The sequence below is a fragment of the Micropterus salmoides genome, unplaced genomic scaffold (genome assembly GCF_014851395.1).
Source record: "Micropterus salmoides isolate LMB-PRFRI ecotype aquatic unplaced genomic scaffold, ASM1485139v1 Ms_hic_scaffold_3, whole genome shotgun sequence".
NCBI classification, from domain to species: domain Eukaryota; kingdom Metazoa; phylum Chordata; class Actinopteri; order Centrarchiformes; family Centrarchidae; genus Micropterus; species Micropterus salmoides.
In genome coordinates this window covers 20,201,788-20,217,236 of record NW_024042261.1, presented here as the reverse complement: position 1 = coordinate 20,217,236, position 15,449 = coordinate 20,201,788, and the positions used below count along the sequence as shown (strand labels likewise).

General features: G+C 41.2%; 1 protein-coding gene across 1 annotated transcript in view; it reads left to right on the top strand.

Annotated features, from left to right (window-relative positions):
* The window catches only part of gucy1a2 (guanylate cyclase 1, soluble, alpha 2), a 48,031-nt gene that overhangs the window by 8,131 nt on the left and 24,451 nt on the right, over positions 1 to 15,449 (top strand). Inside the window, 4 exon segments of the mRNA XM_038693416.1 lie at positions 2,547 to 2,608; positions 3,626 to 3,750; positions 5,039 to 5,647; positions 5,650 to 5,942. Of these exon segments, the coding sequence (XP_038549344.1) occupies positions 2,547 to 2,608; positions 3,626 to 3,750; positions 5,039 to 5,647; positions 5,650 to 5,942 (1,089 nt within the window).

Below are 15,449 nucleotides of genomic sequence, written 5' to 3'. Positions count from 1 at the left end.
AATGTATGTTGACCCATGTGAGTTCATTTTTCCTGAGCCAATGCTGCCTAAACTATGTTAGCACTACGCTGTGTTATTGTCCCATTGAATGAAGACATGCAATGTAATTTAGTGCACCAAAGCGTCGGCTTGTTCCATTATCCAACTTATACAATGAAAATTGAACAAGAAAGTCTAAAACTGGAAACAGAGACCTTTCGCCTTCAAAGTAAATGCGATCGTTTTAAAGGTCAATTTAACGATAGCCTAACTTAATAAATAAACAGTTAGCTTAGCCTTAATATTGTACATAATTCATAATTGTCGTATTAGTTATTGTTATTAGGCTTTACCACATTATTTTAATTAAATTATCAATTGGCTTGAACACTGGAATTAGGCTATAGAGTGCTGTGATTCATGCCAGTGCAGGGCTTTTCCTGCATAGAGAAAGTTTTGGCGCCCCCCCGAAGAGGTTTTTCCCGAGCGCCAAAGGAAACTCACCAGTGACATTTGCATTAGCTCAAGTAGGACAATGAAATTAGGTAATACCCCCTAAACTGGCATTTTTCATCATACAGTGTTAACAACTGCAGATGAATTATACTTCACGCACGGACAATATAGCCCCGTTTAAATGTTTCTTCGATGCACGTAATGCAAGTTGTCGTATTTATGTAATCAATTACGCCAACTACGTTGATGAATCGCCCCAGCCCTAGACTCCAGCTAACCCGAAAAGTGGTAAAAAGGTGGAGCTGAGGCGGGGTGAAAAAAGCCTGGTTGCTAAACCACCAAACGCCTAATGACCTGAGAGGGCACCCACCTGTCACTCAAAGAGTCCATGTCCTTAATTTTGTATAACTTGAAGCCTTAACATTATCTAAATGTTATAGTTATATAAAAATTCACCCCTGTGAAACCAGGCTGTTAACATGTTTATTTCTGCTGTAAAGTTGGGCATTTTAAACATAGGGTTCTATGGGAATTGACTCACTTTTGGAGCCAGCCTCAAGTGGCCATTCGACCATTCAAGTTTTTGGCACTTCCATGTTGGCTTCATTTCTCATCCCTGGAGGCTCAGCTTGGTGCACACACTATAGTGTGCATTTTCTGTGGTAAATGAGTAGCTGAATCAAGGACGCAGCGAGAGGAGACTGTGATGAGAAAACACCAATTCTGTTCTACACACACATGTCTAAGTGGGGAATAGAGAGGTGACACGGAGTAAAAGCATTTCCCTCACAAACAGAGTGGTAAAGTATGGCCCTCTGGGTGTTTTTCTAAGTTATCAAGTCTATGCAGTTGTTTGTAATAAGTGCCCATTTTGCCTCTGTTTTTGCTAAGGCTCACTGTAGCTAAAAAAGAAATTTTTTTTGTATCAGCAGGCGTTGTTTCAGATGGCTCTGACTGCTACAATAATCGCAGCGTTGTTGAGAACATGAATACAGCATAAATAAAAACGAGTCAGGCTTTGTAAAGCCAAAGATTTGTAATACTTTATCCAATTGGTTAACTACAATTTGACATCTCACCCTTATTTAACCATATGTGAAAGACCTATATTCAACCTTTAAACACCTGCTGACTGACACACATGTAGATTGGTTCTCTGACTGCACACACACAGTCTTGCTCTTTTCTCACTGTCTCATGTTTTTGACCTACAACCCCACAATTCACCAGTATTTATCTCTCTTGTTCCCTCTCTTCCTCTTTACATGCACACACACATGGCACACACAAAATCTTTCCTGTATCTGTCCGGAGTGGGCGGTGAACTCCGAATGACCTCGCCAGCTGGCACACTATGTTCTAGTATTGTCACTACAGACTTGCATTTGACTGGTATCGCAGATAATCATATTGCTGCTCGAGCACAACATAGGCCAGCTTCACACATGCACACCGCAATCCAGAGTTCTATTGTGGTCATCTCTAAATTCTTACCAATGTTCAATTTTATTTTTTGAAGACCTTTAAAAAATAGGAAATATTAAACACAAAAAAGGATCTCTTTTGACTTTCAGTTTTCTACAAACACTGGCCTATCAGGAAGACTCTTCTTTATGACACTGAAATATAAAATGAAATTAATGACAATAATTGTTCGTCAGTAATTGTACTGTAGAAGCTACTTAGACTCAAGGTAAATATAAAATATATATTTTTGCAGAAATGGTTAATATTCCACTTTTAATTTTCAAAAGAAGGCTGTAGGCTAACAGATAGGCTTGTTCTAAATGGAATTCAGCCATCATTTATTTTATTATTTACACCTGTGCTTTTCCTACTGTAACAAGTCAAAATGTCTTTGTGAAAGGGTCTATTAGATATGAATGTGCCTTGGTTTCAGTTGTACTTCAGGGTTGTTGGTCTGCTCAGATGGTGCAGGTTATAAAAAGAAACGCACCAATTTGTGTGTAATATATTTCAATGATTTTGGGTATTACTGAATATGTGCAGTATTGATGCGTTGAGGTGCAACAAATGCACACATGGATGCACAAGTACATGCTTGCACACAAACACATAAGCTTGTCTAATATTTCCACTTCTTCTTGCAGACACAGACTGTTCAGGAGGCTCTACAGCGAACTCTACAATTCTACAGACAACAAGAGATTAGGTAAGACGTCGTTCTCTCTTGCTGGTTCTCTGTCTGACTCCCGTCCTCCTTTATGAATCTACGCACTTACCGGCTGTCTACATGCTGTCTCGTCTTAGTGTCCCTATCACTCATTTTCTCCCCTTTGCCTTTATTTTTCTCACATCTCTTGTTTGTCTGTCACACACCTGCTCAGTCTCTGTGAGCCTTTCACTTTTTTTGCTACCCCTCATTCTCCCTGCCTCCTTGTCTTTCACACACACACACACACACATGCGCACACACATTCTGTATATAGGCACACTCCTGCACCTCCTGTCCCTCCCTGTCAAAACAGTAAAACTCAGTAGAGAGGATTCAGCCAGGCACAACACGTCCTAACATTTTCCATGAAGCACCCACTGCATACAAATATAGACAGTGGATTGGGACCTCTCTGGATTTTTATATTTCTATGGTGATTTTCTTTTTCTCTCCTGTCCACTCTCATTCACACTATGGCCTCACTTTTTGTCACTCAGTGTTTCCTCTGCCTGATTCATACAATGGAACTGACCCCCGGTGTACTTTCCGCAAATCATATTTTGCCACACATTAGTCTGTTCTGCGGTGAAGGCATTTTTCTGTGGCCTTCAGCGTTTTTGTTACACTGCTTTCTGTGTGTCCCATTGGGAATGTGATTGAGTGACTTTGGACTAAATGATTGTGACCATTTCCAGAAGTAGTACACTATTCCAGGTTTGTGGGTTTTAGGCAAGTGCTTGTATAAACATTTCATTGTGTGATCTCAGCCAACATTATTGTGAGGCACAGTATCTCAACAACTTTTAATCTAAAAGTCTGAAAGCAGAGCACTGCACTGAAAAATGGCCACGGTACATTTTGAGGGGAAGAGGTGGAGGTTCATCCAGTTATTTACTTAGTAGCGCTTTATTAGCTCTTCTTATTTGCTGATCTCATTGCTAATCATGGCTTATCCTGTGTGTGTGTGTGTGTGTGTGTGTGTGTGTGTGTGTGTTTGGTTCGTGTCTTTGACAGGTGTCAGGAAGTTGGTAGTGAGGAGAGGCGAAGAGAGCGGAGAGAGGATAAGTGTCCATTTCTAGAAAATTCTGGTTCAGAGGAAGACGTCCTACAAATCCTACAGTACATGGCTACCATTCTGGGTAAGTATGTGAAGTGTGTGTATTAATGTGAGTTTGACGGTGAGAAAGGAAGGGCAAAGAGGGAGGGGCTTTATAAATTGGTCTGTGCGGTGTCCTCTGTATATGAGTTGCTGCTGTTATGAGTGTGCGTATGTATTTAGTTGTCACCTCTTTGTTCTGGCCATGTTATTTTTGTTTGTGCTTAGGATCGATTGTACTGTACTGTGTTATTTTTATTATGCGCCAAATCACACGTAGGCACTACTTCTCTCTTTACCCCCTATGCATACAGTATATGCGTCAGTATCAATATTGTTTATTTATGTGTATGTGTGTGTGTGGACATTTACACAAAGTTATAAAGCAACCCCTCAGGGGCTAGACCTCTAAAACACATTGTAGACACTTTTAACGCAAGAGGGAAACACAGTATTATGGCCTAAGTAGCACTCATATAACACAAATATACAAACAATATAATATTTATACGCACAAAAACACGCACACACACACATTGTATGACTCACTCTCAAGGCTCACACTTTCTCTATGGCCTAACATGAAAAAACACACATTTACATGGTGAGTCACCCAGTACAGCTTCATCCTCCCTCTGTTCCATCTCAGATCACTTAAAATACCAACATTTCTTCTGTGGGGTTTGTGTATGTCAAAGGGAGAAACAACTGCATTTTTGAAAAGTCTTAAAGAATCAGTGTCACGTCATAGCGCATAGTTTGCAGTTTTCTCTTTCTGCATATCTGTGTACTTGTGCCCTGTTAAAATCATATTTAATGCTTTCCAGATTTTGTATGTTTTCCTGCATATTTTTTGTTCTGTTTTGTGTTTTCATTTTTATTGAATGTCAATTTTAATTTGGCTATAATCCTTTAATCCTATTTTTTATTCCATCAGTAGGCATGTGACATGATTATTTTATTTTATCAATATTCGTTATTTTAGCAAGGCTTTGATGTTTGATTACTTTGAATGCTGATTTTCTGTGGTTTATATCCCTAAAAATTATGTTTTGCTGAATTTAAATCTTGGCCAACACATATCATGGAGCAGAGGTTTCATGTAACAGGAAATTATTATACACATTTGGAGGGAGGTTTCGCATTAAGAAATTATATTGAAAGACAGTGAACCTAGATGTAAGTCTAGTGTAGGTAATTGATTGTGTGCATGTGGGCAGGTTAAGTGTATTGTTGTGTATCACTGTCGTTAATGACTTTAATTTGTGTGTCTCCTCAGAAGAGTGCCATTTTGCATTGCTGACGGCTGTTTTGCGTCCCCTCTCTCCCAGGAGTACCATTCTGTGAGTTGCGTGAGCATTTCGGTGAGGTGTTCTTTGGCCTCTGCTTTGAAGAAAATGAACGAGTGCTTCGTGCTGTAGGTGGCAACCTCCAGGATTTCTTCAATGGCTTTGACGCCATTTTGGAACACATTCGCACCTCCACAGGGCGCCGTGCCTCATCTGAGAGTCCCTCCTTCCAGTGCAAGGATCCCTACGAGGAGGAGACAGGGAGAAGAAAATTGGCTAAAGTTGCAGAGCGAGGAGAAAAAGATGGAAGAGGGAAGGTGTTGCTTCTTCATTGTTTCAACCCTGCCCCTGTTGTTGGTTTGGTCATGCCAGGGTTGATCAGAGCTGTTGCCAGACGGATCTTTCATTCAGAAGTTGAGGTGGAAGAGGTGCCACCTCTAACTCCTTTACTGCCCAGTGAAGATACAGAACACACAGACTCAAACCTCACCCCAACTGCGTCCCCCACTGCTTCACCTTCCTCGTCCCCATCCCATCCCTCTCCTTTCCCAACCTCTGTTTCCACAGTTTGCCTGTCCTTCCAAATCCAGGAGACACGCCCACCTTCCGTCTCCTCTTTCCCAAATGCTGCCCCGATAAACACTAAATGCCCCCCCCCCCCCTCTCCACGAACCCCAGTGATCTGCGCATTGGCCTGGCTACGTTTTGCCGTGCCTTTCCATTTCACCTTGTCCTTGGGCCTCGCATGGAGCTACTGCAGCTTGGAGAAGGCCTGAGGAGACAGGCTCGCATTGAGCCTCACCGGAGCCTCTCATTCAGGGACTGTTTTGAGATTGTCTCACCCAAGATGGAGCCTTCGTTCCAGGGCATCCTCCTGAGGCTTGCATCCCCATTTACCATCCGTACCAAACCCGATGGCATCAAGGAGGCTGGCACTAAGGAGAAGGTAAAGATGTCAATGGTTTACATGGTTTCATTTTCAAAAAACACCATATTTTTGAGAGAGAAGCTGGTAAACACGGCTTTGGTTCAGCTGTATATCCCCTTACCAGCTTGGCAACATAGACTGGAGCAAGAGTTTCAGAGTGGTGAGTTATTAATTTGTAAAAATGTATCTTTCATTCATAAAGTTTTAACTGAGCTCTGTCTCTACATCACAGTAACAACTTTATGTCCATTGACTGCCTGGAGGGTAGCTAGTGTTTGGAAGGGAGAAGAGAGACAGCAGACGGACATCTTGTCACTTTGTGCTGCAGCAGCTGAGTGTTTTTCCACCAGTGTTTTTGAGGGCGTCGGACTAGTCGCTAGCGAGCATTATAACGCGCATTTTGCTGTGACGTCACAGAGAACAAAAGCAAGGCTGGACTACAATCAGGCAGTTCAGAGCAGTGTTTTGGGAGATGGAAACTCCCTTTGGGCTGGACTTTGAGCTTTTTCACTTTGCAAACCTATTACATGCACAAAAATGTATATAACTCAATAAAGGAGAATGAAAGCCAAAAAGCATAATCTGATCTCTTTAACAATCCAATGAGGACACCAGAACCAGTAATGAATTTGTCCTAACATCAGGCCTGTTGTAGTGGGTGACATTCTGTTTTTAAAATGGTAGTGGCCAGGGTCGTTTATTTAAAAACGGTCTCAATTTTGATCACTGAACAGTAGCTCCATGTCGGGCAGACGGTTCCATTAAGTATGTCAGTCATAAGAATAAGTCATAATAATGTAGTTTACAGTGCCACAGTAAGCTTCATGATGACATCTATTTGTTTATTGCTAATCTGGGTTATAACTGCACTTTATATGTGCGTTTATATCTGTGTTTTATATGTGTGTTATACTCTGTGACAAGCACAGAACTGTCTGTAATCACCATCTCTGGGCAGGGTTATGTTATCAAATGAGAGTTTCCCTTGAAGCATTGGAAACATGTACAAGAAAGTCACAATTTGATAAGAAATTCCAGTTTGTTACAGATGTCACCATTGAATGCAAACCCACAGGTTTCTAACACGTTCTCCCAGGAGTCTAGGGAGGACAGCAGTGTTGTTTCCTACTATTAAAGTAAAGGTGTACCGTTGTCAAAAATAAAGCAAAGAAAAATCACACTCAGACTGTTGATGACACTCTTGTCTATACTGAACACCATTCCACCACACTGCTGTACCACACCAGCAAGCCTGTGATGTTTTTACAGGGGAGGAATGAGGTTTGAATTGGTTCCAATTTGCCAAAAACAATTAATCAGTCAGAGTTGTATGCTATATCTAGTTCTTTATTTATTGGACGGTCTCCGCAGGCTGTCAGTGTCAGCACCAAACACCCAAATAACCAGAACTGACAGAGAGGAGATTGATCAGTTCAGCTGTGTGTGTGTGTGTGTGTGTGTGTGTGTGTGTGTGTGTGTGTGCGCGCTAGGCATGTCTTAAGCCTCACACTCAAAAATAGGAGTAGATTTGTATTGTAAATTACCGGCACGTAATGGGCCCCCATCAGAGCAGAACCCTTTGATTCACCACAAAGGAACTAGTTTCTGATAGTTTGTCCCAATTCATCCTGAACTAAAGGAACAATTACTGAGGAAACACACTGATTGAGGCAACCAGATGATACAGGGGAAAAGGCGTTTGTGTGTTATTGCACAACATAAGTGGTACTTTTGAGGGAACATGTCCCTGCCCCAAGCATCTCCTATACACCGTCCACAGACAAGAGTGGATGTTAAAATTACAACAAACCAAACAAACATGCAAATATAAATCGGTTGGTTTCTAAGTATTGTTTAAAGGTACATTTGGGGTACTTGAATGTAATTTTAAGGGTTCACATAGTCCTACAATTAGTACTGTAATGCACTATTATGTTGTTAGTGCCACTGATTCCGGGGTAGCTCTCTGGTTTTAGTTGAACACAATTCCCCCTAGTTGTATTTACTGGTTGTTGAGGGATTTGAAGTTTGATTTTTACATTGCTTTGTTTCTACTCTTCTTGTGCTGTGCTTCTTAGTGGTATCTTATCTAGATGGGGGGTAATTCTGTGAGTGAACCAGATGAGGGATTTCTTTGAGAATGACCAGCACACAGTAGGAAAAACATTACTGTGAGCAAAATGGTCAGTGAATATAAGTGGTATATAAATTAGAGGATATAGAGGTAAATCATTACCCTTTCAGAGATACTTGTCTCATATTTTTTGAGATGGAGAGATGGCTTCTCCAAAAATGAAATACAATTATTTTATGTATCATTCAGAGTGGCAAGGTGTGAATAAACAGTACCACAGATTTGCAGCCAAAGACAGTGTGATGCTGTCAAAAGTCCTGTCGTGCCATGTTTTCCCTCCTTGTTGTAGCACTGTTTGCACTAGTCTTTGCACCTAAATAGAACCTACAGACAGATAGCATACTCACACGGCACTCAAACCAGTCAAAACATATTTCCAAACAAACTTGATACAATTAGTTTTTGCAGATTATGTCTATTAATTTGTTTTAGTTTGCTGCAGAATGATTGGGGTGTGCTGCTGTTTCATTTTAATGCATGTCATGTCAATGGCATAGAGAATGTTTTATGTTCAAAGGATTATAGAGGGAATACATCTTGTATAAATCTAGATATTGTAAGCACAAGCTGTAAGGGCTAAGTGGAATGACTATTGCACTAAGCTACTTTTTTCCCCAATTATAAATTGTGAGAAGAATAGTGAGAAATGCCTGCCCAAGATAATGCCTTCAAATGTATTGTTTTATTTGACCCACAGTCCAAAAACCAAAGCTATGCAGTTTATCATGCATGACGAGACAAGTCTCAAATTCTCATGTGAAAATATGGAACCAATAAATGTTTGGCATTTTCTGTCAAACGAATACTTCATAAGTCGGTGTATCTCTGCTCTGCTATTATATTTTACTAAGATTGTTTAAAATGACACTGCCCATGGATGTTTCTTTTTGACAATTAGAACGTCACAACTTGTAAACTTGGAGCTATGAGAACATTTTGGTTCGAGAGAACACCACAAAAGTGAAGCATTCATGAGGGCTTTTATGAAAGCCTTTGCATCGCTTGCTTAGGCCAAATAAACCAATCCCGGGGTTTAGTGGATTAATCTGAGCAGATGACAACAAAACACGCATAGGTTCACAGATACTCCATACATGCATGTAGATGCACATAATAACACACTACAATGCCCACATTCTACATGACCTCAGGAGTAGCAGCAGGATTTCCCTCTTCACAGTTAGACCTTGAGTACCATTTCAGTACATCTCTCCAGCTGTCATCCACTCTGTCAGTGTCTCTCATAAATTCACTATCATTCTCGCACCCTCTCTGCTGCTTACCAATTTCTAGCTTTTTTTTTTCCTCACAAAGCTTTACTGTTTCTCCTCTCACATCTTCCCAGCCTTTATATCATTTCTCCTTCTTATGCATTCAGACAGTAAATTAATTTAAAAAGAAAGGGCTCATAGCTGTCAACAATTTCTCTGTTATCTTGTTTCTACTTCTCTTCTAGAGTTCACTGATAAGACAGACTTCTCTCTGCTGTTTCTTTTTTATCTTGTGTAACTGGCCTGATTACATTTTGTGGTAGTTGCAGAAATCGGATCACTCGGAAATATGTTTTACTATAACTGCTAGTAAGCTTTTCCAGGTTATGATGAAACAGTATCTTAGTTTAACATTTTAAATGCTTTTAATGACATTAATAACATTATGTAGAATTTTCAGGAATCAGGAAATGCAGTTGTAATTTTAGCGTAATCCATATTTAAGGAAGATGAATGAAGTGAACCTGAGGTTTCTTATTTGAAAGTTATGGCAAATTTTATCCTTAGTATAAAATGCCACAAGTATTCAACAACTATCAATTATATAGATAAGATAAGATAAGAAAACCTTTATTTGTCCCACAGTGGGGAAATTGCGGTTTGCAACAGCAAAGACAAGAGCAGAGATACATAAGTGATAGATAACATTCTATATTGCTGTTCCCTCACTAATCAAAATAGTATTATACTGAACAAAATTATGAGCACTTTTGTTTTGGCCCCCATTCATCATTAGCTCAAAGATCTAAGACTTTCTCTATCTACACAAAATGCCTATTTCTCTCAAATATTGCTCACAAATCTGTCAAAATCTGTGTTAGTGAGCACTTCTCCTTTGCTGAGAGAATCCATCCACCTCACAGATGTGGCATATCAAGATGCTGATCAGACATGGGCAGCATGGGTATTGCACAGGTGTGCCTTAGGCTGGCCACAATAAAAGGCCACTCGAAAATGTGCAGTTCCATCACACAGCACAATGCCACAGATGTCGCAAGTTTTGAGGGAGCGTGCAATTGGCATGCTGACTACAGGAATGTCCACCAGAGCTGTTGCCCGTTAACTTTAACGGTCATTTCTCTACCATAAGCTGTCTCCAAAGGCGTTACAGAGAATTTGGCAGTACAGCCAACCGGCCTCACAACAGCAGACCACGTGAAACCACACCAGCCCAGGACCTCCACATCCAGCATCTTCACCTCCAAGATCGTCTGAGACCAGCCACCCGGACAGCTGCTGCAACAATCGGTTTGCATAACCTATGAATTTCTGCACAAACTGTCAGGAACCGCCTCAGGGAAGCTCATCATCATGCTCGTTGTCCTCATCTCATCGGGGTCTCGACCTGACTGCAATTCGTCATCGGAACCGACTTGAGTGGGCAAATGCTCACATTCGATGGCGTCTGGCACTTTGGAGAGGTGTTCTCTTCACTAACTTTGGACAGGTTTGTGCCCCAGTGTTCACGAGAGAGAGAAAGAAAGAGAAAGAGGAAGAGGAGGTGCTGCATGAATATATGCTCCTCTATCAAATATGATTTCAAATACACCTATTAAAAAAAAATTGAAAATCAATATGTGGCGGTCAGCGTTGGTAATTATCCAAGTTATCATGAAGCTTAGCAAGGCTAATTATAGGAAACACTGCTTATGCTACCACCTTCCTTGACCCCCAAACCAGGCAGTCTCTGCTGACTTTTTTACTAATATATTCATAACAGCAGCAAGTAGTATGGTTTTTAGAAAGCATATAGCCTAGGCCTAACATTTCTCAAAGGGACTATATGTAAGTTTTTCAATGAAATTAATCAAATTTTCATTGCCTTATTGTCAATGGGGCACAATACTCACTTAGAAATGAATCACATGCCTGTTTTCTCCCTTGCTTGCATCAGCCACTATTCTGCTTTTAATGTGGGGATTGCGGGTCAGATTCAGCCCTGTGCGCGCTCCCGAGCGTCTCTTGTACTACAGCGACAACACCGCAGCTAACGACATGCAGTCCACTAATACCATAAAACAACCTGCTCACAGCAAAACACAGATTCCACGTAAGGATACAAAACAACAATAAAGTTTTATGTGCTGAAGCCCATCAGACCAAACAGGTTCAGATGATGTCGAGTAAGAACAAAATGAGCATTAGTAAAGCTGGAGAAACAGAGAAAGTCACGTTAGCTCGCTGGCCAATGCCGAGCAGTTGCTAATGTTATCCGGTGCAAAGTTATATCGCTTTCCACATTACTTCACCAACTAACGCAACCCATGTTACTATCCTGTGTACCACTGTTGATTTAGCCTGCAAGAAAGGATGTAATGGTAAAAAGCAAATGTGGAGCGATTTGTTTACTAGCGTTAGCCTATAGTGATGTAGCCAGCTAACGCTACAGTAGCTCGGACCTGGCGCTGTTTGCTTTGTAACGTTCAGTTTAGGTTTATTGTGGTTTTACCAATACTCAGGTACACAGCTCATCCACCTCTCCGTCGCTGTAACTAACGTGACCCACATTAAATACAATACTGCAACTTCACAGCGACAACAACCAAGAGGAAGAGCCATGCACTAACACTACAGTAAAGTTAAAGTGTGACACAATCTCGTTATAATATTCAGCCCAGGTCACTACCGGCTTCGTTATCATCCAATACATTTAGCTGTGCTGACATTGCTGAGCCTCCGGTGAAAGATACACAGATTACTGAAAGCAGCAGGCGAGCTTACGCTGTAGCACGTCGGCTAAATGCAGTAAATGTACCGTGATCATGTAACCAGCATGGATTAGTTCAACCTGCAGCTGATAAAACTATTACTGCAACGTTGCAGTAGGGGTTTACCTGAGTTTCCGCTATATTGTGTGAAGCTGTCTCCCTGCCTGTCTATAGCTGCTGTCACTTTTTTTCGGGAGGATTGTGCCGATATGCGGCTGGCTTCACTAAATGAAGTGACGTTACGGAGCTGGTGTTGATCTGCCTCTGAGACGGGAACGTTGAAGTAAAAGAGCCTGAACATGCCTGAGTGAAAAGCCAGAGACTGCATGCTGGTGTTCCTGTGTTTATTGCAGGATTTCTGTATGAAAGCGGTTGTGTTTTGGATTATGCTCGCTCATGATAGCACATGAGCACATGGTAGCAATCTTAAAACCGCTAGTGGCCGCTGGAAACTCCATAATGCCCCTTTAACACCACCGGCTGAAATAAAAAAAATAAAGCAAGTAAATCCCAACTTTTAAACAGCTGTATTTTTGCGGATGTAGCCTATTTATAAGAGCAGTCTTCAGTAGTTACAAAAATTTACGTTAACGCCACTGTCTCCCGACGAGTCCAAGCATCAGTGAAAGTAGCTGCTGGAGTTCTACTTTCTTCCTTTAGTTTTGGCTATCATCGGATGGTGCGTTCAGGAACGAGTAACGAAGCGTTACTTGCCTTAGTAACTGTAATAATATTACTGTTTTAAAAAAGTAATTAGTTACACTACTTAGTTACTTGGAAAAGTAATATTATTACAGTAATTACAGTAGTACAGTTACTAGTAATGTTAGCCTACTAGTAACGCGTTAATGCCCAACACTGCACACCTGTGAGGTAGATGGATTATCTCGGCAAAGAAGTGCTCACTGACATAGATTGTGACAGATTTGTGAACAATGTTCGAGAGAAATAGGCCTTTTGTGTACACAGAGAAAGTCTTAGATCTTTGAGTTCAGCTCTTGATCAATGGGGGAAAAAAGTGTTGCGTTTATAATTTTGTTCATTGTATGTGAACCATAGTGTTCAATCGCCTGTCTTTGTCATCTCTCCCATCTACTGACCGCTGTCTGAAAAGGTACTTCAGCGCGCTCATACTGGTTTCACTGAGTCAGTCTGCCTTTTCTGTTGCTTTTTTGTGTGTGCCGCAAGTGATCAGAACCTGGCACTGCCTCTAAGCTCCAAACACCATCAGCTAGGCACTTGAAATTTGTTAAGTTTTTTTGTTTTTGTTTTTGGGCAGAGAAGCAGAATAAAGAAAGAGAGAGAAAGAGAGGAGCAGGCTGGTATTTTCACTAAAAAGGGCAGCAAGAGAAGGCGACAGGCCAAGGTAAAGAGGCCACAAAAGAGCACTCTCCTGTGCTGCACTGTGTGTGTGTGTGTGTGTGTGTGTGTGTGTGTGTGTGTGTGTGTGTGTGTGTGTGTGTATTTGAGCGGCCTGTAGTGGGTTTTCAGTTTGGCTTCTTTCTTGTCTTCGCCCAGGGACATGGGCTGTGCAAGAGACATCCAAAAGCCTGCTGAAAAGGTCAAATTATATCTCTCTCTGTCTGCTTAGTGTGAGCACTGTGGTCAGCACACAGCGGAGTATGCACAGTTTGCACTGTCAAAAGCTCTCTTCTAACCAGTGCATCATCTTGATCATCACGTTTCCCTTACAGGACCATTTCTATAGCGTTAATAGAATACTTCTTTCATAGCCTTGCTGTCTCCGTCAAACAGAAGTGGTGCAAGTTGTAGCACAATGCGTCAAAATGCGTCAGAATTAAAACATACGTGGTGATGAAGCCTGGAGCACAGCTGCAGTTCAGAACTCAGTGTACACTCAGCTTTTGTGTGTTTTATTTGTTGTCAGACATAACACAAATGGTAACGCCCTCACTTTTTCAATGTGGAATTGGATGCTGATATTTCCTTTCTTTTAAAAATGACAAGATGAGACATAAGAGAATCCATGAATCACAACACCTACCTCCACAGCAGTGATGCTATTGCTGTCATCATCGAAAAGTTCCCAGACTCTGGGTCATAGAGTCAAAATTCTCGTAATGATGAGTCAGTGCTTTTGTATAGTCATGATGGGAACAGTATGTGTGGATGTTCGAACAAAAATATAGCAAGAGCTAGAGCCTAAACCAGAAGTTGTCTAGGTTTAGCCTAGTTTCAGCAGTTGTTGAGAAAATGGCGCGTCTTGAGTATTCAGACACAGATCCTGCTCTTTTCTGTGCCATTTGTAACCCATGTAATAGGCAAGTTAAAAAGGGAGATCGAGGATAATGACAATTTAGGAGGAGTACTAAGAAGTACTTGCTTGAGGAACCATTAGGATGTCCAAATCTGCAATGTCATACGTGTTGTAAGACGTATTTGTAACAAATGCTACTGTATTGCATTTGCAGGGGTTGCTGAATTGCATGTGTGCACCTGCGTGTCGGAGTACAAAGAGAATCTTGACGTTAGCACCACCTTTGATCTGTTTCTAGATAAATCACCGCTGTGATAGTTTGTTTGCTCAGTGGAGAGTGCTTTGAAAATCACTGGCCTCCCTGTCTCTCTCTACTCTTGATGCATTTACAAATTAGCTTCCACATGAGAACGATATTTTTAGTCTGGTTGTTGAAACAAAGATAAAGAGAATAGAAATGGGATTGTTGGCATGATACTTTTGTTTTTTAATCTAATCTCTCAGATCAGTTCAGTTTGATTACAAAATGCATTCTGCTATCTCACAGAAGTCCACAAGTTAATCCTACATCAATGCTGGGCACAGAGACAGCTGAAACAACAACATGTGGCTAACATTGTGCATTTAGAGCGATGTTGATCAGTGTGCACGGTTCCTGACAAGCTGAGTCAACACATTGGACCTAGCCTACACAAACATTAAGAAGGTATTCAATGCTGTCATCCACCCCCACTGTGGCACCTTAAACCATCTCTCAGTGATGCTAATTCCTGCTTACAGGCCCCTAGTCACCATAAAGGCGCTTTTCGACCAAAAGTACCTGGGACTTTTAAGTCCCCAGATCTCTTTTCAAGGAACTAAAAGGTTCCTTCAGCTCACTGTTGTGTGCGTTTCCACCATGGTCGAAAGACCTGCAAAGATTAGGCAAATTAACCAGCTGACGTAGGCTGTAGGCCTGGCTCTACACAGTGATGCACAGGCATCATTATTTGTAACCACGATCCATGAGCAACATTTATAAATGAACATCAGATTTGACTGGAATATAATGAAAAACTACAGGCTATGCTTGACCATTAAAGCAGCTTTTTTTGTGTGGGAGTATAATGAAGAGACACGCGATAAAGTTCGTTGCACATTTAATAACAAACTGGATAAAACCATCAAGTTCTTAAAATAACTCCAGCACAGAGA